Below are 24,887 nucleotides of genomic sequence, written 5' to 3' on the forward strand. Positions count from 1 at the left end.
TTATATTTTGAAAATTGCCTTCTTTGTGTAAATAATTTGAAGAGTTCGCTTGTGTCTAATTAAAAAAACTGAAAAATGGAGGAGGAAGAAATTGTAGGTTGCATCAGTTGCATGAGCAGCAACGATTTATGCGACCTGTTTGCTGTTTATTCAGAAAATGAGGATACTTACGCGAAAATGTTCGAAACTTGTTTTGATATAAAGGTTTTTATATTTAATTTTTTTTATTACACATACATATATTTAATATTATAAATTAAGTATTTATAAACTTAATAACACATGTTGATTTCTTATTTTAGATTACAAAAAAATAATTAATATTATTCATACTTTTAACCATAAACTTAGTGTAACGTACTATGCGTTTTAAGAACTAAAATTTTTTTGACGTTTTATTTTACAAATAAGCAACGATTTAATATAAATGAAACATTATTATTATGTAGTTATTTTTTTATAGTTGGATGTACATTTGTTCATTATTTAACCATTGAGTATATATATATTTGGGGGTAGAATGCAAAAATGTAGTTACGATCAATAATATCTAGATGGAGTATTTTCATAAAAATGTATCAACGAAACGGTCTCTTTTAAAAATGGCGTACTTTTTGGTAGATTCAAAATTGTATAAATCTTGTATATTTATTTTAATATATTATCAATACCATAACATAAATAATGATTTTTAGGTCGCAAATGGCATGAAATATTTATGTTCATATTGTGTTGAAAAATTGGAAGCGGCTGTTTCATTTAAAGAGCAGACTATTAAAAACATGGCTGTCATACAAAGTATTAAAGGTATTTTATTATTGTATTTTGTAGTTTTGTATAACTACGCACAATGTTCAATATTTGTCTTAAATAATAGAAAAGTTTATAAGTTTGAAAACTCAGGATTTAGTACAATGGCGCCATCTACAAGCTTCCTCAGTATTTCCAAAGTGATACATTTAGGTATTTCGATTATTTGATAGATCATTTTAGTAGAAATTTTTAAGTTGCCATAGAGTAAATATATTTTGGAGTACATATCGCTAATTTTTCAAGGATCTTCGACATGTTTCAAGTACTACAAGCTTGCATGCAAGCAAAACTTAAAACACGCCTACTTTTCCGACTCCAAAAAGGAGGTTCTCTAATAAATTGTTTTATTTTTTTGTTTCTTTTTTGTTGTTACCTCATGGCTCCGTCAATTGTAAACCGATTTGGATTTTTTTTTACATATTTGTTCCATAGAAATTTCACCAAAATCAGTTTAGTAGTTTAGTTTTTAAATCAAAATAACAAGTTTTGTCACAATTGAAGACGATGTTTTTGAAGACTTTGTACAAAAGTCGATTGCTTGGGTACCTCTGTCCCATTCGTGTTTCAACCGTGAAGCAGTTGTGTTTGCATGGCTGTGTTTCGGTTTGAATGGTTTATATGGCGTGAAATTACTGGGTACAGAGGAATAACACCTGAATCTTCTGGAATGGCAACGCATGGGGGGTATCATGGGCGAAACAGTATACTCTGTTATTATGTCCATGATATTGCACATGTCTATAGGCGACGGTTATCATTTTCCATCAGATGGACCGTCAGCTTGTTTGCCATTCTAAGTTGTATAAAAAAAAAAAATTTGTGGAATATTATATCTATTTAAAGTCGGCTAAAATACGGTATTGTCCATCTAGCCTTTCCACGGTCTCTCCCGAACTACTTAGGTAGTTCGGTGTAGACCTTGATCAATTAGTAATTGGCGTCTGTTCCCGAGTATGACGTTCTCTAATATTTATCTGTTAATATGTATAAGAGATCGCTCTTAGCTATAAATTCGCCTATTGTTTTCTCATTATGATTATTTCTTGTAATTGTTTATATTTATAATAAGTTTACTGTTGTAATCTTTTGGAAAGAACAATAAAGAGTATCTATCTTTCACAGAGGAAGAGTACTTAGACGAAGCCATACTGGAGGAGGCTGACTCCCAAACAGCTGGTCCTAACAGAATCCAAATTCATAAAAAGGAGCCTGCGGACAATGACTACAATGATGGTAAGCAAAGTAAACCATATATATTTGGGGGGGGGGGGGGAAGAGATTGTTAGTAATGGGATCTAACTTACCCATTGCTAGCAATACACCCTATCAGGTCGAACTTTATACAGTTCCCCCTGGAAATCGTCGTTAATTCTAGTGGAATTCATTACGGTGGGCTAACTGACCTGCTTTCATCGTCACCTATCATCCTTCACTGGTGCCCCGCCGGTGTATACCGATAGCGTGAGTGGGGTTACCATTGCATTTTCACCCATTAAAAAAATCTTCCCCTGCGCAGTGAAGATGCCATCACATTTTCATTAAAACAAACTCCTCATTAGATATAGATGAAGAGCATGCAATCCAAGCACTGGACGAGACGAGCTGCATCTACTGCAACCTGCAGTTCGGAACAGTGGACGAGGTTCACGACCACATCAGGAACATCCACGAGTTGGAGCCAAGGACTGGGCAGAAGCTGAGAGAGTGTGCACTCTGCGGTATATGCATGAGGGATCCTGCTGACCACCTGAACAGGTTTAGTAGATTTATTGGACAATTTTTTTTTTATATAATCTAAAATGAAAACAAACTACGGTTCACATAATGAAAAGTGGTAATCTTCCAGTATTAGTAAGGTATATTTTTTAATGGGTGAAGATGAAATGGCCGTCCGCCTGCGCTATCGGTGAACACTGGCGGGGCACCAGTGAAGGATGATAGATGAGGATGAAAGCAGGTCAGTTAGCCTATCATGACGAATTCCACTACAATGAACTACGATGGTTTCCAGAAGGAACCGCGTGGAGGTCAACCTAACAGGGTGTATTGCTAGCAATGGGTCAATTAGACCCCATTACTAGCAACCCCTTTCCTCCTCAAAAGAAGGGGTGGCCCATTCTATGCCGAGAGACCACATGGCAATTGGTGTGACGGTGTGGCATTTATTATTGCCTTCTATCTTCAGGTGCCACGGCGTGAAGTCGGAGTCGGGGGGCAGACAGTATCCTTGTCACTTCTGTGACAATATCTACAACAGCAAGAAGGCGTGCTTCACCCACCTCCGGATGAAACATGGATGTTGGTATCTATATTCTAAAACTATTGAAAACTATGTCCAAACTTCTCAGGAGACTTAGAGCATCATAATTTTTTCCATCACCTTATTGCATCGAATATAAATTAGGAAATAGGGAGGGAAGAGATTGTTAGTAATGCGAACTACCAGTCCTATTGCTAGCAATATACCCTATCAGATCGACCTCTAGGCAGTTCCTCCTGGAAACCATCGTGCTAAATTTCAAACGTATTCATTACGATGGGCTAACTGACCTGCTTTCATTTTCACCTACCATCCCTCGCTGATGCTCCGCCAATGTATACCGTTAACGCAGGCAGGGTTACCATACCATTATAACGGGTGATATTGTATACTCTGTTATGCCCATGTTATTGCTCATGTCTATAAGCGACGGTTACCACTTTCCATCATGTGGGCCGTCAGTTTGTTTGCCGTTCTAAGTTGTATAAAAAAAGTATTTGCATATATCAAATTAGAATGGCAAACAAGCTGAAGGCGCGCCTGGTGGAGAGTGGTAACCGTCGCCTCTAAATATGAATCATCATCAGCATATCAGCCTTTAACTGTCCACTGCTGAACATAAGCCTCCCTCTCTGGGGTTGCTAGTGTTTGCCACGCTTAGTAGGCGGGTTGGCAACCGCAGTTAGCCTTTTTAGACGTTTTAAGAAGGAGCGTTTAAAACTTTTTAAGCTGCCTTGGATATTATCTTATCTTGCCTTCGCCCTGCTGCAGAAGGACGTTTTAAGCTGCCTATCGCTTGTTCCCCTTTACTCTCTTCTTACGACACCCACGGGAAAGTAAGGAGTGGCCTATTCTATGCCAGAGCTGTAGGGCATACCATTGCATTATCGCCTGTTAAAGAGCCCGCATGATGAAGTGTGTTAATAGGATTACTTAATTATATAAAAAAGAACCATAAAAACAATTTATTTTCCAGTGAAGCTATGCAACGACCAAACGCCAAAGTACACGCCCCGGGAACGTAAGAAATGCCATATGTGCAACCGCGACTTCAGCCAGAAGCAGATCCTGAACAAGCACCTGTGGAAGGCACACGGGTTCGAGGTGAGTTTCCATAACAAATATATTGTCTTCTGCCTCTTCTGGACACTGATGGCCCAAATCGGTCGGATATTTCACTATATTACTCACTACTTCCTATGCCACTGCGTTAGGTTGACTGGAAGAAATCTCTTTTAGAGATAAGTTCGCCTTTGCTAACATTGTTATTAACTTATTGTTGTTACTGTATGTTTTTGTGCAATAAAGAATATATATATATATATATATATATATATATATATATATATATATATATATTATATTTATATTGATTTTGATCGGTTTCTTCATTTCAATGTTGTATATTGGATAAAATTTACGTCATATATCTAAAATTGGGCCAATATCAGGATATTTTAAGTTTGAAGACGAAGGTCTTTAACCAGTGCGTGTTGACCAGTGATGACTTACGGAACCGAAACATGGTCCTTCACGATTGCCCGTATGCAAAAGCTTCAAATTACTCAGCGGGTTATGGAGAGAGCTATGCGCGGAGTCTCTTTACGTGATAGAATCCAAAACGAGGATATCCCCGCTGGAAAACGAAAGTAACCGACATAGTCTAAAGGATAAGCAAGCTGAAGTGGCAAGGGGTGGCCATGTAGGTCGAAGAACCAATAACGGATGGCGAAGAAAGGTTCGTGAGTGAGTTCGTGACGATCCCAACTAGATGAAGTGACGACCTCAAATGAATTATAGGGAATCAGTGGATGCAGGTGACTCGGGACCGTTCCTTATGGCAAGTTTTGTCCAGCAGTGGACGGATAATGGCTGAAATAACGATGATGATGATGGACATTGTAACTACAATATACAGATATTTCTTTATTAATATAAAGAGTGGGTAATCCCACTCCTACTTTTATCATGATTGGCGTTATTAGGAGAGCTATATGTAGACGCTGGCGGGGCACCAATTAGCCCATCGTGACGAACTCAACAAGAATTAACCACGTTGCTGTGTGATCCCGGCATAGAATAGGCCACCCTTTTTTTACCAGAGGGAGACTTTATACAAAAGTCGATTGCTTGGGTACCTGTGTCTCATTCGTGTTTATACCGTGAAGCAGTTGTGTTTGCATGGCTGTGCTTCGGTTTGAAGGGTGGGATATGGCGTGAATTTACTGGATACAAAGGAATAATATCAGAGTCCTCAGGAATGGCAACGCATTAGGGGTATCAAGGGCGAAACAGTATACTCTGCTATGTCCATGGTACTGCTCATGTCTATAGGCGATGGTTACCACTTTCCATCAGGTGGGCTGTCAGCTTGTTTGCCATTCTAAATTCTAATAAAAGAAACCCTTTCTTTTTCCGTGGGTGTCGTAAGAGGCGACTAAGGGAGGGCGAGGGATGGGCAGCAGCGTTCCTCTTAAAACATCTTTAAAAGCCTAACCGCCAAGCATGGCAACAACAAGCAAAACTCTCCTTATGGGGAAGGCTAACGTCCAGCAGTGTACAGTTAACGGCTAAAATAATACCCAAGATATAACTGAATTGTGACAAAATCAGTTTAGACTTGACGGAGTTGTGAGGTAACAAACATAAACTACAACCGAATGGACAACTTCCTTCTTTTTTACCACCAGTCTAGTTCCAAAGCCAAGTTTTAAAAAAATGCAGTGGCAAATATTTCCTTTTCTACTCCTCGAGGTGGAGAAGCGGAAAGCGTTCACGTGTCCGCTGTGCGACGAGCGCGTCAGCTACGGTTCCCACTTTAGCGCGCACCTTCTGCACGAGCACACGCTCACTGAGCAGGTGGAACAGCTCGAGTTCTACAGCATGGACGGTGAGAAGCAGGGAGACTATATGGATACCCGGGGGGGAATTGTTAATAATGGAGACTTAGGGCAATGGGGCCCAATATTAGAGCGTGGGGGAAAGGGATAGTTAGTAATTTCTAATTGATCCATTACTAGCAATACACCCAACCAGGTCGACCTTCACGTGGTCCCCTGGAAACCATCGTGCTGAATTCCAAGTGTATTCATCACAATGGGTTAACTGACTTGTCTTTTCATCCTCACCTATCATCTCTCACTGGTGGCCTGCCAGTATATACCATTAGCGCAGGCAGGGTTACCATTCCATCATCACCCATTAAAAAAAACAAAAATAAAATATGGATACCGATCCAATATCTGTATATTTGGTCCTTCTGGACTTTGATGGCGGGAAAAAGCTCATCAGCCATTTTGATATCGCCCATACCGGTCGGATATCTATTTTCGAATATGTTAAAAGTCTGTTGTCCAATATTATTTTTTGGATAACAGACTTTCGACTTACTCGTATTCGTTATTGGACCAGTATATAGATGTTGTAACTAAAATATATAGATGTTTTTTATACAACTAAGAATGGCAAAGAAGCTGACGGCCCACCTGATGGAAAGTGGTAACCGTCGCCTATAGACATGAGCAGTACTATGGACATAACGGAGTATACTGTTTCGCCCATGATACCCCCCATGCGTTGCCATTCCTGAGGACTCAGGTGTTATTCCTCTGTACCCTGTAAATTCACTTCCTTATCCCATCCTTCAAACCGAAACACAGCCATGCAAACACAACTGTTTCACAGTATATTACCCACGCCTAATAATTATATCAAATAAATTTAAAGACTACCGCTTTACGAGTTTTCATATTTTAGCCCACTAAAGTATGGCAACGCAATTATCTGACATTTTTTTTATTTATTTACTAAAACAACTATATTGACCAAAAGAAAATATGGTACAAAAGTCGGACTTAATGCTAAAAAGAAAGAAAGAAAGACACTTAAAGAAAAGAAAGAAACTTAACAGTCGAGGGATAGGCAGCAGCGTCCCTCTTAAAACATAACCAAGGCCTAACTGCGGTTGCCAATTCGCCTGCCAAGCGTGGCAAATAAGCAGTGGACAGGGGATGGCTCATATGGTGATGATGATGATGATTATATAATATTATAATTATAATAATTAAATAATTATAAATTTCTTTATATTTTTTTTATACGACTTAGAATGGCAAACAAGCTGACGGCCCACCTGATGGAAAGTGGTAACCGTCGCCTATAGACATGAGCAGTACCGTGGACATAACAGTACACACACATACTGTTTCGCCCATGATACCCCCCATGCGTTGCCATTCCTGAGGACTCGGGTGTAATTCCTCTGTACCCTGTAAATTCACGTCATATCCCACCCTTCAAACCGAAACACAGCCATGCAAACACAACTGCTACACGGTTGAAACACAAATGGGACAGAGGTATCCAAGCAATCGACTTTTGTACAAAGTCTCCCATTGTTAAAAATTTAGACGCTGACATAGAGGCAGAATGTACACGATAAATATAAATCTATCATCTAAAATTACCTACATTCCAGCAAAATAAATTCATTTCATTTCAGACTTCATGCTGTTCAAGAGTGCGGTACAGGAAGAGACGAAGTATCGGTTCAGGAAGACGACAGCCAGCAAACAAACCATAGAGGGCATCAGGTCGCATTACATGTGCAGCCAATCCGGCGTCTACGTGTATCAGGTATATAACATTGTGCTGGGCCCATAACCTACAGGATCGTGGATCGTAACCCTGCTCTGCTACCATTTAATATGATTTTCTAATGAGTTGAAAATGAAATGGTAACTCAGTCTGGGTTATTGGTATACGCTGTCGGGGCACCAGTGAGGGGTGACAGATGAAAACAAAAGCTGGTTTATTGTGACGAATTTAACAAGATTTAAGATATTTTCTGGGGGGAATTAGCTATCTGATAGTGTATATTATTAGTTATGGGACCGCTAGTCTCCATTACTAACAATCCCTCCCCCCAAAATATGTCAGAGGTAGGTCAATATGCCTTATTAGGTCGACCTCCACGTGGTTCCCCCTGGAAACGATCGTGAACAATTCTTGTTGAATTCATCACGATGGGCTTCATGAATTCATCAGGAATTAACCATGATAGTTTCCAGGGAGAACCGCGAGGAGGTCGACCTGGTTGGGTATATTGCTAGCAATGGGGTTCTCAGTCTCCATCACTAACAATCCCTTTCCCCCCTGCCATATGGCATTAAGCTTACCACTTGTACAAAGTTTTGTTGTGCAATAAAGAATTAATAAATAAATAGATAAAACTCTCTAATTGCAGGGCAAAGGTAAAAGGCCAGCCCCCGAGCGCCAGATCTACAAGACGGGCAAGGCGTGCCCGGCGCACATGATAGTGACGGAGACCCTGGACCGGGTGCTGGTCACGTTCTACAAGACACACGTGGGCCACGGACGTGAGTGATCGTTTAGCCTACATTGCGTACCAGAGGGAGACTTTGTACAAAAGTCGATTGCTTGGTTACCTCTGTCCCATTCGTGTTTCTACCGTGAAGCAGGACTCAGGTGTTATTCCTCTGTATCCAGTAAATTCACGCCATATCTCACCCTTCAAACCGAAACACAGCCATGCAAACACAACTGCTTCACGGTTGAAACACGAATGGGACAGAGGTATCCAAGCAATCCGACTTTTGTACAAAATTGAATGCATTTAATTTCATTCATGAATTTCTAATTTAAAAACTGTTATAATGTTTTATTCTGATATACCGCGCCTTCTAGAAGAAGTCTATTTTATAGATTTTTCTGCTACTCAAAAACCACGCTTACGAAGTAGTAGGCAAGAAGCTAGTCTATGTATATACATATTATGTTTGTATATATAGCATGCCCTTACTTCGAACCGCGGGAATCGAAAAAACAAAGACTAGAAACGTCCGAACAAGAAATACTGGAGAATGGGGTCAAGGAAGAGAACGACGGCATGGACTCGTGGATATGTGACGCGTGCGGCATGGGTTTCCTGGACAGGGGCAAGTTCAACGTGCACGTGGCCAGCCATAGGCTGAAGATGTTCCCGTGTCAATATTGTGAGGAGGTAAACATTTCTTAGTAGATACTGTAGACGCCATTTCTTTTACCCTAATATACAGGGTGTAAGGGACAGGTTAGCAAAGTCTGAAACAGTGAAATCAGACCATTCTTCTGTACTGACAACCAGTGGAAATTCTGTAAATAGGGAAAAATTCATTTTTTTCTATTTAAAATCATGTATGATATTATGTCATAATATAAAGAAATAATAATATTTTATTGTGAAATACTATGAAATATCAAAAAACAGCAATGAAATGTACTCGTAGCAGCGTATTAGAACTCTACCGCGACGCGCGGAATCAGCTATGTAAGGTCACGCCACAAGCGTACGAAAACTACTTACGAAGAAGCGCCACTGACCGCGCGCTGTAGGTATCTCGCGTCGCGTGAAGCACAGTACGTAATAAAATTTCAAATACATTGCGCGGCGTCAACGCTAAGAATCGTTAATTATATGGCTGCGGTGCATTTCCGGCGGGAAAACAATCTGCCGTCTGATTCAGACCGTTCATCTGAATCAGCTGTTTTCGTTTTGGCCAACCTGTCCCTTCCACTCTGTATTACGTCGATAGTTTCACAAAATTATTGCTTTATAGACCACTAGCGGCCCGTCCCGGCGTCGCACGGGTGGACATTTTTAACATTTCATTTCACTGCTCTGCTCCTATTGATCGTAGCGTGATGAAAAGTATACTATAACCTGCCCAGGAGTATGAAGAATAATTGTACCGAGTTTCGTTAAAATCCGTTGAGTAGTTTTTGTTTCTATAACGAACACATACAGACAGAACGACAGTCAAAAATTTTACTGATTGCATTTTTGGCATCAGTATCGATCACTAATCACCCGCTGATAGTTATTTTGGAAATATATTTCATGTACAGAATTGACCTCTCTACAGATTTATTATAAGTATAGATTATTAACAAAATTTACAGTAATTTTGATTGGAAATCTATTAGACATTCAGTTCATATTGGTCTTTAGAATAAAAATCTCGTTGTAATATCAAATTTAAATTTTAATATTAGAAATAGGTTTAAAGAAATAACGCCTCCAAATTGGCGAAGTAGATAATCTACTTCAAATAGCTGCACCATCGACCGACTTTCAAAATAATCTTTAATAATTCTCTATTTTTAATTATTGCCGCCCTGGACAATTGTTTGAGACCCTGGATCTGACCCTGATTGTATTAAAACTGTTTACAGGATTTCCAAGAACTAGACGCCTGGACGTGTCATGTTCGAACGGAACACAATATGGCGAGCTTGTTTTAGTGATAAGTTAATATTTAGTTATTTTTAGACGTGGGTAATATATAGCAATATCAATATATTTTAGTTACAATATCTGTATACTGGTCCCATAACGGATACGTTAATAGTACATTACTGCAGCGGCCAGCAACTGAGGCATTGACGGACGAATGTGCAAAAGTGGGCCTAGGCGTAGCCGAGGCACACATACGTGAATCTATCAATGCCTAGTTGTGGCCAAGGCTTTTATAGTACTTTTCTCAAACAATGCGCGGAAATCAAAAACACAATTTTACTTTTTAAGTTCAATGACGAATAACGAACAGTAATAATTTTTTACGCGCCATAATGTTCCTTTGTTTTTTTAGTATATATATAATTTTCTCTTTGTAATTTCTCTTTGGCTGATGGCTTTCGCCAAAGTCACAATAAATGAAAAAAAAAAGTCTCTTTGCAAGCCAGTTCGAAATTTAAATAAAACTTTGTATTGGTTACCTCCTTGGTAGCCATGTTTCGAAGTAAAAGGTCATTCTATTTTTAAATTACAGGACAGATATGAGTTTACATAGTAATTTATCTGGCCGCAAAACACGACATATGGATTTTCATACAACTTTTGCCGGCCGCTGCCCGCATGTATCTGGCCAGTACGGCAATTTTGATTTATCTCTGAGAAGATTGTCAAAATAATGCTCACATTTCCAAGCATGTTTGAGAAAAAGTTTATTACTGAAAAAAATAATATTGCATAACACTTTTAACATATTCGTAAATAGATATCCGACCGATATGGGCGATGACCTTTTTCCCGCCATTAGTGTCCAGAGAAACCCAATATATAGATATCGGATCGGAATCCATATTACTCATGCCTAATGAAAAGTTACTTATTTTATCAGAACATAAGAACATGTTTATTTGTGGATATGTTGTTTTTATTTTACAAATTGAATTCAAATAGTTTAGCACGAACATCAGTGGAATATTTTTGTTTTCAAAGTTCTTTTTTTATTGTTGCAATAAATTGTTGATATATTTGTAATTGTTTTATTTAACTTATATATATATATATATATATATATACATATATATATATATATATATATATGTATATGTATACGGACCACGTGGTCCCCCGTAGAAATCATCTTGCTAAATTCCAGGTGTATTCATCACGATGGGCTAACCAACCTGCCTGGGGGGAAAGGGATTGTCAGTAATGGGGTCAAATGGGGCTACCATTACTAGCAATATATTCTGTTAGGTCGACCTTCATGTGGTTCCCCCTGGAAACCATCGTGAACAATTCTTGTTGAATACGTCATGATGGGATAACTGACCTGCTTTATCCTCACCTATCATCCCTCACTGGTGCCCCGCCGGTGTATACCGATAGCGCGGGTGGGGTTACCATTCCATTATCACCCATTAAAAAAACCGACCTGCCTTTTCATTCTCACCTATCATCCCTCACCGGCGCCCTGTCAGCGTATATCGTTAGCGGAGGCGGGGGTTACCATTCCATTTTCACATTCATCATTTATACCTGCTATGAATTGACAAAAATAGCAACTGATGGTGTATCTTTCGTCCTCTTTTCACTAATTATATTTGCATAAGAAGAAAGGAGGCAACCATATGATTTACAGTTTTTATTTTATCATTCCTTCTATGTAATTCCTTGTTTTTAGGATATACCTTATGTTCGTACTTTACACAGAAACATACTACGCGCCGTCACCTGATGTTTTATAAGTATTTGTTAAAAGGGATTGTTACTTCATTTCGCAATAAAGCAATGTGTTAAGAAGACGTGTCATTTGATTATCTAAAACAGATCTGTTAGAAACAGGTTTATTTTCATACAGCTATAAACTACTGGCCGGTTGTAATTTAAAAAGATATGTTTTTAAATTTAAGTTGACATACTGTTAAAAACAATCATTGCTATTTGTATTTGCTCTTCTATTAAATTTTATGGTACTTTTATATTGTGTTTATCCTATTGCCTTCCACTGCGGAAATATTAGTTGACATCTTAAGCTAAATACCAACAAGATCAAGCAAAAACATCTGTAAATCTTAAGTGATCACTTTTTATGTTATATTTTCCCTTATCTTTGATTTAAACCAAGTTTCATTAAATTCTTACAAATAATTTACCAGAGGGATGTACAAAAGTAGTTTGCTTGAGCACCGCTGTCTCATTCGTGTTTCTACCGTGAAGTGTTTGCATGGCTGTTTCGGTTTGAAGGGTGGGATATGGCAGTGAATTTACAGGGTACAGAGGAATAACACCTGCGTCCTCAGGAATTGCAACGCATGGGGGGTATCATGGGCGAAACAGTATACTCTGTTATGTGCATGGTACTGCTCATGTCTATAGGCGACGATTACCACTTTCCATCAGGTGGGCCGTCAGCTTGTTTACTATTTTAAGTTGCATAAAGGAAAAACCTGTGAAATGCAGCGATACGAACGTCTATATTGTGCAGTACGAGGCAGTGGCGTAACAATAGGGTAGCAGGGCTGGCAAAATGCCACGGGCCCCCGACACAAAATGGCCCCGGCTCAAGAGGCTTAATGAAATTTAGGACAATTTACAAGGGAATTAATTATAATAAGATTACATTTAAATGTGATTACCAGTACTACCAACAACGTTAACTACAGATTGCTATATAAAAAAAGAAGGTATATAAACATGCAAATATTGACGAGACGTGGAGCTGACCATTATATCTAATAATTAAGTTAAATTATAAATAACATTAACACAACCACATCACCGGTACCAATTATACAAAACAAACAAAAAGATATTTAAATATACACATCTATTTTATAATTTACAAATTATTAATTACTATGTTTTTTTTTTTTTTTTAATTTTACCTGAGTATTTTATTTCACTTGAATAGTATTTTTTTTTACTGATAGGGCCCCATCAAAAGGATTTGCCACAGGCCCCAAATGGTATAGTTACGCCACTGGTACGAGGATTGAATCCAATAATACAAATCCAAATAAATTAATTTTTATTTATTAATTTATTTTCTTACAATAATTTACAAATGTATTATCTAACTTACAATTATATTTTATTATTAAGAAATAATAAAAACTGCATAACAAAAAGTTAAAAGTCTGTATACATAATGAACTCACTGTATTTATTTTATTTGTGTATATATAACGATATATCTTTGTAACCTTTTGTAAACAAAAAAATTACAAATATATAATTTATATTAAATAAATATAAAAAAATGAGTATACTTTATTTGCATTATACAATATAGGGAATAAGCGAGACAATTTACAAACACAACGATACAGTTGTATAAGTACAGTGAGGCGGTGTTATTGCTGGGAGCAATCTTTACAAGACAACGTTAAGGTAATGATGTACAACAGGCGAGCTTAACTCTGTAAGAGTTCTCTTCCAGCAAACCCTGAGTGGAAAGGAGCATTAATTATTACCGGGCAGTGTGCGTACAATAATAGAATTTTATTAAAACACACGGGGCAAACGAGCATGCGTCTCACCTGATGGTAAGTGACTACCGCCGCCCATGGTCACCCACAACACCAGCGGTATTGCAGGTATGCTGCCAGCCTTTTAAAAAGGAATACGCTCTTTTCTTGGAGGTTATGTTGTCGTATCGGTTCGGAAATACTGCTGCTGGAAGTTGATTCCAAAGAGCGGTTGTGCGTGGGAGAAAGTGCCTTGAAAAACGCACGGGGGAGGACCGCCACTCGTCCAGATGGTTGGGATGGAACTTTAGTTTATGTACTGTATACTACGCCATACTAATAACATTTGTTAATTTTTCAATCCCTACGGCTTCATCCGTTCCGTAAGTCTAAAGAAGACTTACGGAACGGATGAAGCCGAAACAAATGTAGGAAACGACAAAAACACAGTGAGTTCATTATTTTCTCGTCAGTTATGTATATAAACGTCGAATGTAATAAAAAATTAACATAAGTGTTTAAGGAAAAATTTGTAAAAATAATAATAAAAATTTCACCAATCCAATTCACTAGGACCGATTCTGATGCGTCATTTACTTAAACCTATGTCTTAACACCTAATATGCGTTTTAATTTGATAATTTGCGAATTTACTATTTTATTCCGGTTTGGTCTTGGTATGGAATAGGCCACCCTTGGGGGGAAAGGGATTGTTAGTAATGGAGACTGAGAATCCCATTGCTAGGAATATACTCAGCCAGGTCGACCTCGCGGTTCTCCCTGGAAACTATCATGGTTAATTCCTGATGAATTCATCATGATGGGCTAACTGGCCTGTTTTCATTCTCATCTATCACCCTTCACTGGTGCTCCGCCAGCGTATCCCGTTAGCGAAGGCGGGGTGGGGCTACCATACCATTTCCACCCATAAAAAAAAAAAAAACTACATAATTGTGTACTGAACTATGTCGTTTTATTTGAGATTTCAAGAAGCGTGTACTCTTGGGTGTAGCCAAGTCGGTCGGTTACTCTGTAGCTTTCATCAATGCATAATTTTTTTTACAACTCAGGGGGCAAACGAGCATGCGGCTCACCTGATGGTAAGTGACTACCGCCGCCCATGATCACCCACAACACCAGCGGCATTGCAGGTGTGCTGCCGGCCTTTTAAAAAGGAATATACTCTTTTCTTGAAGGTTATGTTGTCGTATCGGTTCGGAAATACTGCTGCTGGAAGTAGATTCCAAAGGATGGTTGTGCGTGGAAGAAAGTGCCTTGACAAACGCACGGTGGAGGACCGCCACTCGTCCAGATGATTGGGATGAAACTTTAGTTGGTGGCGTGATGTATGGTGGTGAAAATCAGCAGCAGGTATCAATCCGAACAAATAATGGATAACATTAGAATGTATTTCCGAATTATTGTTATTGTATCGTCCCAAGCGGCGCTTAAATCGATCGATTATTCGATTCTTAATCGAATGTCCGCACACCTCGCGGATATGAAGCGATTACATTATTATTAAGTTGGAGGGCAGTTGGTGAATTCGTCCTTGCACTCGGCTTGAGATCACGTACGGTCGCGAATCGAGAACATATAACCGAACAGTGAACTAGGAGATCTTCATATTAAAGACCAAATATTGTGTATTTAAATATATTTGTGTAGGCCTACCAATCAAGAATTTATAACAGCATCCAGTCAAAGGTGGAAAGCAGTGCGGCGCATGAGATTCCTTCAAGTAAGTGCACGTACCTTCTTATATATTGTAATCGCTTCATCCTCATTATCAGAAGGACAGACGTATTTCCACCGCTTAACGGTGTCCCTACAGTTATTGCTATTAAACCGACATTTTGATTTTTCACCGACTTAAAAAAAAGGATGCACTTATCAATTCGTCGACATTTTCAATTTTAAATGTTGGATCGATATGAAAAATTCCTTTTTTTATCTCAAAAAAAAAAAACAAAAAAAAATACAGCCGTGAACATATTTAGTTTATTTAGTCTAAACATCTAAGACGCATCTTCTGGGTCATATTCGAATTGTATGTCAACCTCTTTCTTTATAACAACTTGCTCTATGCTCGGAGCGTTTGTTTCCTCGGGGACTGTATCGGTGTTGGATTCGTCGGTTAATTGGTCGGTAGCCTCGTTGGTACCTTCTATGTCCACCTCAATTTTCACTTGTATATGATTATCAAGCACTTGAACGGCCGCTGTGTTCTCACCTTGCTGCTCGCACTTCTCCTTCAACCTCTCCGTACTACCTAATATGTTACGTACAAACCTGCATTTCGGTTTTTTCCTCTGCGGCTCCATGTCTTCGTCTTTCATTTGTATCAGATCCTCTAAATTGATGCCAGTCCTCCGCTGCACCTCGAGCAACGTGGACTTCCATTTTAGATTGTGCTTCGTCAACTTCTCCACTTGCTTCCTCAGGATCGTGATCTCGTGGTCCTTCTCCCGCATCATTATCTGGCACATCAGCAGGAGGACGTCCACTCTTCTCTTCACCGGTCTCGTGGGATCGGTTATATTGTCGTCCACCTGGTAAGGAATTATTTATCACTATACTGTTATTAGCATAAAGAATAAGCGAGTTAAAGTGGCAATGGGCTGGTCACATAGCTCGAAGAACCGATAACCGATGGGGAAGAAAGGTTCTTGAGTGTTGACCACGTACGGACAAACGCAGTGTGGGATGACCCCCTACTAGATGGAGTGACGACCTGAAATGCGTTCCAGGGAGTCAATGGAAGCAGGTGGTTCAGGACCGTTCTTTATGGCAGTCTATGGGGGAGGCTTATACAATTTATTTTTTTTTATTTATTTTACACTTTATTGCACCATTTATAAAGTAGTAAATACAGTAAATATTATTGAGAAGTGATACAAAAGGCGGCCTTATCGCTAAGCAATCTCTTCCAGACAACCTTTGGGTAGAGTACATTGAGAAAAAGACAAAGAGTAGGTGGCGCACTATTAATTCTAGTATTTATATTAATCAGCAGTATAAAAACGTCATTAAGGGAGTAATAATAACATTTTTCCAATAAAAGGGATCGTAGATAGATAGACAGACACTCTTTATTGATTCCTCCAAAAGATTACAATAGTAAATTTATTATAGATACAAACAATTACAAGAAATGATCACAATGAGAAAACAATGGGCGGCCTTATCGTCAAAAGCTATCTTTTCCAAGCCACGCATCGTTGTTTAATTTTAAAAGAATTGATTATTAGAGTACATTTTTCAACCGGACAGGTAATTTATTATATAACACTACTGTCTGATTTACCCGCATTTCCCGCGGGAAAACAATCTGCCATCTGATTCCGAACATTCATCTGAATCAGCTGTTTTCGTTTCGGCCAACCTGTCCTTTCCACCCTGTATATTATTACTACCTGCCCGCGCGAAGCCGGGTGAGATCGCTAGTGTTGTGACTTACCATAGTGGCCATTACATCAGTGTTGGCACGACTGGAGCGAGCCGCCTTCGTTCTGGTCGCCAGCGCACGAAACTGTTGCGAAAACAACATTAAGTTTACCAAATAAATATTTTTTTTTATACGACTTAGAAAACAAAGCTGACGGCCAACCTGATGGAAAGTGGTAATCGTCGCCTATAGATATGAGCAGTACCATGGACATAACAGTACACACACATACTGTTCCGCCCATGATATCCCCCCATGCGTTGCCATTCCTGAGGACTCAGGTGTTATTCCTCTGTACCCAGTAAATTCACGCCACATCCCATCCTTCAAACCGAAACACAGCCATGCAAACACAACTGCTTCACGGTAGAAACACGAATGGGACAGAGGCGGCCAAGCAATCGACTTTTGTACAAAGTCTCCCTCTGGTAAATCAATTTATGATTGAATTAATGAACATATAGTATGTAAATTAACGTGAACCATTATTTAAAATTTCATCTCTGATGGTAATGACCTTTAACCAGTGCGTTAAAGCTTTAAATAGCTTTACATAGCTCGAAGAACCGACAACCGATGGGGAAGAAAGGTTCTTGAGTGGTCGGTCACCGGGTTGAATCGGTCAATTGGGGATCGGGCACTGGAATTGGGGACCGGTACACAGCAGAGGTCGCCAGTTCGGAGGCCGACCACATACTCTTTTATTGTTGCAGTATCCGGCCGTAGTACCTTTCTAATGCTCCTCAAATATTGCGTCTAAACTGCGCCCACCATGTACCCTCTTGTATAGGCATTCCGTCACCCGTATCCAATAGCTAGGACGGGATGCCTTAAATACTGGTAAATAAAATCTCATCATTTGTATATGCATTAAACATTTCCGAACGCAATATCCTTCTACCCTCCTTACCTATCCATATTCCCTATCAAATCTGGGATCACATTGGGGGGTAGATGGACAAAATCAGTCTACAATCCAACTGCGCGCCGAGCTGGTCAAGTTCCGCTAAGATCACGAATAAATCTCCGCCAGTTGCGAATTATTCAATCAGCCGCGATCTCCGAGCAACATACAGTGACACCTTATGCAAATCAACAAAAGTGTTGGATAAATTTGAGGATAGAACAGAAAGCGTACAAAAGATCTACACGCGGGGACTACGTGGACCAGGCTTGTCCTTTCACCCTTCTTTTTATCCAACAAATACTGTACCGCAAATCATAAAAAAAATACCCTATAGAACCGACCACCCATGAAAAATCCCTTCTCTCCTTATACGCGACGGTTACCACTTTCCATCAGGTGGGCCGTCAGCTTGTATGCCATTTTAAAAATGCATAGAAAGTGTCATGACTAGAACATTTGGGGGAAAGGGATTGTTAGTAATGGAGACTGAGAATCCCATTGCTAGCAATATACCCAACCAGGTCGACCTCCTCGCGGTTCAACCTGGAAACTATCATGGTTAATGCCTGATGAATTCATCATGATGGGCTAACTGGCCTGTTTTCATTATCATTTATCACCCTTCACTGGTGCTCCGCCAGCGTATCCCGTTAGCGCAGGCGGAGTTACAATACCATTTTCACCCATCAAAAACTAGAACACTTACAGGCAGCCGCGACTTGGGACATATTGGCAGATTCCTGACCACTGTCTTCATCGCCGGTTGACCATCCGCAGATCCATTCACATCGCCCTCATTGCCGTCCGCTGCCGATGATTCCGTGTTCGACCACAGCGAGTCCTGTAAACCAATTAAAAAAAAAAATCATTTTTATCAAAAAATACTTTTTTTAAGGTGTTTTTTAAAGATCCTTTTTATAAAGACATAAAATAGATAGATAGATCCGTAAAGCAGTTGTGTTTGCATGGCTGTGTTTCGGTTTGAAAAGTGAAATATGGCGTGAATTTACAGGGTACAGAGGAATAACACCTGAGTCCTCAGGAATGGCAACGCTTGAGGGGTATCATGGGTGAAACAGTATATACTCTGTTATATCCATGGTACTGCTCATGTCTATAGGCGACGGTTACCACTTTCAATAAGGACAGCTTGTTTGTCATTCTAAGTTGCATAAAAAAGAAAAAAATATCCTTTGAGATAAAAAAAGGATTTTCCAAATCGATTTACTAGTGACAGAGTTATGAGGTAACAATAAAAAAAATACAACTTACAATTTAGAACCTGTTCTTTTTTTAAGTTAGCAAATTGTAATGAATTTACTGAGAATTAACCACAATAGTTTCCAGTAGGGATTGCATGGTGGTGATCTGACCGAGTACATTGCTAGCAAAAGGGCCACCGTATTTGTAACCGTAAGGGTGAGGGATGGGCAGGAAAGTCCTTAAAACATCTCTAAAAGCCTAACTACGGTTAATGGACGATAATGGAATGGGAACCCCGCCTGTGCTATCGGTATACACTGGTGGGGCACCAGTGAGGGGTGATAGGTGAGGATGAAAGAGCAGGTCAGTTAGCCCATCGTGATAAAAACACCTGAAATTCAGCACGATAGTTTCCAGGGGGGAACATGTGGAGGTCGACCTGCGACTAACTATGGTTGTCAACCCGCCTGCCAAGCGTGGTAACTACTGGCAAAACTCCCTAATTGGGAAGGCATATGTCCAGCAGTAGACAGTTAAGGGTTAAAATAATAATAATAAATAATGGGGCCACAAGTCCCCATTACTAACAATACCGTTACAACTATTGTGGGCCTAATAATAATGATACAACCATACTCACATCAAGCAGAGGAACTGCATCGTCTAGTAAATAGATACGACCGTTGTCCAACTTGGACAAAACCCTGTCTTCGTTTCGAAAGTGCTTCGAACATATGACGGTTGTGTTTGTCGCGTTCCATTTGGGATCCTTGCGTAGGACACGAATCACTTCCACCCATTTCTCTCGACGTACTGGATCTTTGGGGATCCTAAAAATTTTAGATATAGATATGTATAATATATGACAATATATTATAGTTACAAGAGGAAGACTGTACAAAAGTCGTTTGCTTGGGTACCTCTGTCCCATTCGTGTTTCAACCGTGAAGCAGTTGTGTTTACATGGCTGTGTTTCGGTTTGAAAAGTGAAATATGGTGTGAATTTACAGAGTACAGAGGAATAACACCTGAGTCCTCAGGAATGGCAACCCATGGGGGGTATGATGGGCGAAACAGTATACTCTGTTATGCCCATGGTATTGCTCATGTCTATAGGCGACGATTAACACTTTCCATCAGGTGGGCCGTCAGCTTGTTTGTCATTCTAAGTTGTATAAAAAAAAACCCTTTTTTACATCATCAATGTTAAAAAAAACCCAATATATATGTAGATATTGACATCCTGTATATTTTTATAGGATGACAACAGAATGGTAATCCCATCTGTGCTACTGGTATATCCTGATGATGAGTGAGGGATGACAAAAGGGAATAGAGGAATAATTTTATATTCCAGTATTTTGGTAAAACATGCAGCATGACTTTTTTTTTGCAACTTAGAATGGCAAACAAATTGACAGCCCACCTGATGAAAGTGGGATGTCTATAGACATGAGCAGTACCGTGGATATAACAGAGTATACTGTTTCGCCCATGATACCCCCCATGCATTGCCATTCCTGAGGACTCAGGTGTTATTCCTCTGTACCCTGTAAATTCACTGCCATATCCCATCCTTCAAACTGAAACACGATCATGTAAACACAACTGCTTTACTGTAGAAACACTAATGGTACAGTGGTGCCAAAGCAAACTACTTTTGTTGTGGTTGCCAACTCACCTGCTAAGCGTGGCAACTATTGGCAAAACTCTCTTTGGAGAAGACTTATATTTATCAGTGGACAATTAAGATCTGATATACAGCTTAAACCATATATAACTGAATATACATCTACTGCAACTATGTTTAATGCAAATAAATAATTATTTTCAGCTAATGAAACCATTCTATGCCATGTGGTTTTGGCACAGGATAGGCCACCCCTTCCTTTCCCATGGGTGTTGTACATGCAACCTAGTTGGATCATGTGCTTGTTTAGTTTGCAGTGTCCAGTGACAGCCCCTGGTTAATACACACATATTATTTCTATTTCCTACTTACCTATCTAAGTATGTTTAACTTCCACTTAATAATGGTACCACTAATGTTTAATAATATTTTAAATATGAAAGTAAGTATATTTTTGTTAACTTATAATGCCTCAATTACTTAAACAATCACTATGAAATTTGGTATACACATACTATGTGGGATAGAGAAAGACATAGACTACTTTTCATCCCAATCAGTAAACATATCCAGGTCATGCGGACGAAATAGTGAGGGTATTATGGTTATAATGTATATATACACATACATGTATATATATTGTTATAGTAAGTAGTTTAATAAATTATATGTGTTTGATATTTTTGTGCATTACATGTTTTTGTATTTTATGCACGAAAACTATTAATTCACTCTTGCGCCACCTGCCCACTTCTATCTGTTCTCCCTTAACTAAAGGTTGTCTGTAAGAGATCGCCCTAGCGATAAGACCGCCTTTTGTACCTTTATGTGTATATTTCAATCTGTATTTATGTTACTGTATTTCACTTGAATTATTCACTTGTCATTGTATATTTTTATTTATGGTGTAATAAAGAGTTAAATAAATAAATAATAACATTTTATAATGGATATTTAAAAAGACGGCCTTCATGATAGGCACCACTCACTGGTGCCCCGCCAGCGTATACCGATAGCACAGGCAGGGTTACCGTTCCATTTTCAATTCATTAAAAGTACATTGTAAGGTACAGAATTTTAAGTTCAACAACGGAATACTTACGTATGGAAACTAATTCCGTCGCTAGCTTTGTCCACTTGAGTGCGGGAGTTGCATTCTTTCACTATACATTTACCCATTTTAGAAAGAGTTACAATTCAATTCACCTGACCAATGAGTACAGTATGTACTTTCTAACAACGTGTAATGATCAGATTCTAATAAAAGCACAAGATTTCTATACAGGAAATATTTCAATGTAACAATATTGAAATAAAATGTAATATTTTAAATTTAAATTGTAGTATTGTGATAGAGGAAATATAAAAACAATATAAATGCACGAAACGGGCTATGTTGAGATACAAATACAATACAATACAATTTATTAGAGTACAAATGTCATTGTCAAATGTCAGTGATGTGTCAATTTTTTTTTCTTATTTCATCGGCCTGGATGCTTAGTTTTTTATTGAATTCCGTAATGGTAACTTGGTTACTTTAAAAATAAAAATAGATCACAGTCTGTATTCTAAAAGTAACAATGTGTTCGTGCCAAAAAAAGCAACAAATACGTTTTAACTTAAGCCGCTTGACAACAAGTATATCTGCGATCCTAAATTTATGATTTTTTTTTCGGTAATGGTCGAATAGTTTTTGAGTTAAATCGTAATAAACTAAAAACCAATCATCTTTCCTCGTTATACATAATATTAATTTACATGATGTACTATCTCAATTTTTGCGTTTTTGTTGAAAGCTACCAAACGGCTTATATTTTTTATCATCTTCAACAAACATTGTTATATTTTAGCCAATATATATAAAATTTTAACAAATTATTTACTAAAACCTTTCTCGAAAATAACTTTATTCAATGGTGAAAACAGCATGAAAAGAGGTGCTGTAGTTTTTGAGTTTATCGTGAACAGAAAGGCAGACAGACAGACAGACGTACCGGAGGATTTTCTTTTATAATATGTAGTGATAGTGATATATAATAATAATAATTTAATACAATACCATCAGTAACAATTCGCATCACTGTTTTTTTTTATCATTGCTCTAATAAAAACTGTGTCTCCAATTTCAACTACCTTTGTTTTTCTAGACATTTTAGAAAAAAAAAAATTGTACTAGATACAGAAAAAATAACCCCCCTCCCGTGGGGGAATCTTATTTATTTATTTATTATAAGTTACAACAACAGTTTGCAAACAGAAATGAACCATTAAAAAAACCAAAACAATACAAAAATTTATCAATACGCAGTTTGCCAACCTTACATTGTAAACATCATTTAACACTAAGTTATAAGTAAACGTTATACATTTTTATAGATATACATTATATTACTGATTACAATTATGAACTTATTCTATGCAAAAAAAAAAAAAATCTAAACTTATTCCACCTCAAAACCATACAATGACCTCTTAAACCCAATAGTACTCTGATGAAAGATATCGATTTTTCCGCTAATTTTATTATACAATTGACACATTCGATGAATGGGATTATTATGTGAGACATTATTATTGGTGGATGGAATACTGAATAGCCGAGGATGTCTGAAAGAATGCTTACACGCAATCAAGTTCAGAGAAGCTGTTAATGATTCATTCAACAATCCATTTGCAATCCTAGAAAGCAAGCACAGATCACCAATTCTACGCCTCGTTTCCAAAGTTAAGAATCCAAAATACTTCATACGTTCCTCATAATCACGTAAATTTTGTTTTAAATGAAATTTCCTTGTAATGTAACGAAGGAAACCAGCTTGTACTGATTCGATTCTATTTATATCTACTTTATATATAGGAGACCAAACTGATGCACAATATTCTAAATTACTCTGAACGAGAGTTTTATACAATATAATAAAAGTGTTCGGCTTTTTAAATGGTTTAGTTGTACGAATTACAAATCCAAGCATTTTTTTTTAGCTTTATTTACAATAGAATCATAATGCAACTTAAATGACAATGTATTATCAAACCAAACTCCGAGGTCCCTTACTAATTTAGTATGTTTAAGTTTTATATCTTTAATGGTATAATAGTATGATATTGCGTGTTTATTTTTAGTAAATGTAATGTATTGACATTTGTCAATATTAAGAGTCATTAAGTTGTTTTTACACCAATCATCGACAATATCCAAATTATTCTGTAGCTTTTTACAGTCTTTCAAATCACAAATAGTTGAGAACAATTTAATGTCATCTGCGTAAGCCAGACACTGACAAGTAATGGTTTGAAGTAGATCATTAATAAAAAGCAAAAAGAGTAAGGGACCTAGATTCGATCCTTGTGGAACTCCGGATGTCGGTTTCATAACCATACAGTGCAACCAGTTGAGTTCGGTTCATTAAGTAGGATCTAAGCCAACGATGTAAATTGCCATGAATAAAATGTTGAGCCTTTACAAGAAGTATCTCATGATTAACGCGATCAAATGCCTTAGCAAAATCAATATAAATAGCATCCACCTGAGTCTTACTGTCAAAAGCCTTGCACAAATAATTAATATATGTTAACAGATTTGTATTTGTAGATTTTCCATCAGTAAAACCATGTTGTTTTTCACTTAATATGTGTTTTAGATGATTGTATAACTGATCATATACCAAAGATTCGAAGGCTTTACTAAACTGACTCAAATTACAAATGGGGCGGTAATTGCATATTTCAGTTTTATTACCCGACTTGTAAATAGGGGTTACCTTAGCTATTTTCCATAAGTCTGAGAAAATTCCTTCTTCCAGCGATTTATTAAATACAATAGTCAATGGTATAGATAATGCAGATGCACAGTAACGGACAAACA

At 38.1% G+C, this 24,887-nt stretch overlaps 2 protein-coding genes across 3 annotated transcripts; one reads left to right on the forward strand and one right to left on the reverse strand.

Moving 5' to 3' along the window:
* The first annotated feature begins 26 nt into the window (after positions 1–26).
* Positions 27–11,367, forward strand: LOC113510176 (PR domain zinc finger protein 5-like). Of its 2 annotated transcripts, none has more exons than XM_031910548.2 (11): positions 27–204; positions 696–807; positions 1,936–2,046; positions 2,373–2,568; positions 2,999–3,111; positions 4,050–4,177; positions 5,828–5,963; positions 7,575–7,708; positions 8,319–8,451; positions 8,884–9,095; positions 10,307–11,367. In XM_031910548.2, exons 1-11 carry the CDS (start codon positions 76–78, stop codon positions 10,373–10,375), a joined length of 1,473 nt encoding a protein of 490 aa, XP_031766408.2. In that variant the 5' UTR covers positions 27–75; the 3' UTR covers positions 10,376–11,367. The 2 variants fall into 2 exon arrangements, with proteins under 2 accessions (XP_031766408.2, XP_052754982.1); XM_052899022.1 differs by lacking the exon at positions 27–204 and adding an exon at positions 593–617.
* Positions 11,368–14,922: 3,555 nt separating this feature from the next.
* Positions 14,923–22,445, reverse strand: LOC113510032 (uncharacterized). The gene is made up of 5 exons (XM_052899030.1): positions 22,122–22,445; positions 20,030–20,219; positions 18,893–19,027; positions 17,292–17,363; positions 14,923–16,383 (listed from the first exon to the last, which is right to left on the reverse strand). Exons 1-5 carry the CDS (start codon positions 22,196–22,198, stop codon positions 15,850–15,852), a joined length of 1,008 nt encoding a protein of 335 aa, XP_052754990.1. The 5' UTR covers positions 22,199–22,445; the 3' UTR covers positions 14,923–15,849.
* Between the last annotated feature and the right edge of the window lie 2,442 nt (positions 22,446–24,887).

Source organism: Galleria mellonella, unplaced genomic scaffold (assembly GCF_026898425.1).
Source record: "Galleria mellonella isolate WM207_F2 unplaced genomic scaffold, CSIRO_AGI_GalMel_v1 utg121, whole genome shotgun sequence".
In the NCBI taxonomy this organism is placed as follows: Eukaryota; Metazoa; Arthropoda; class Insecta; order Lepidoptera; family Pyralidae; genus Galleria; species Galleria mellonella.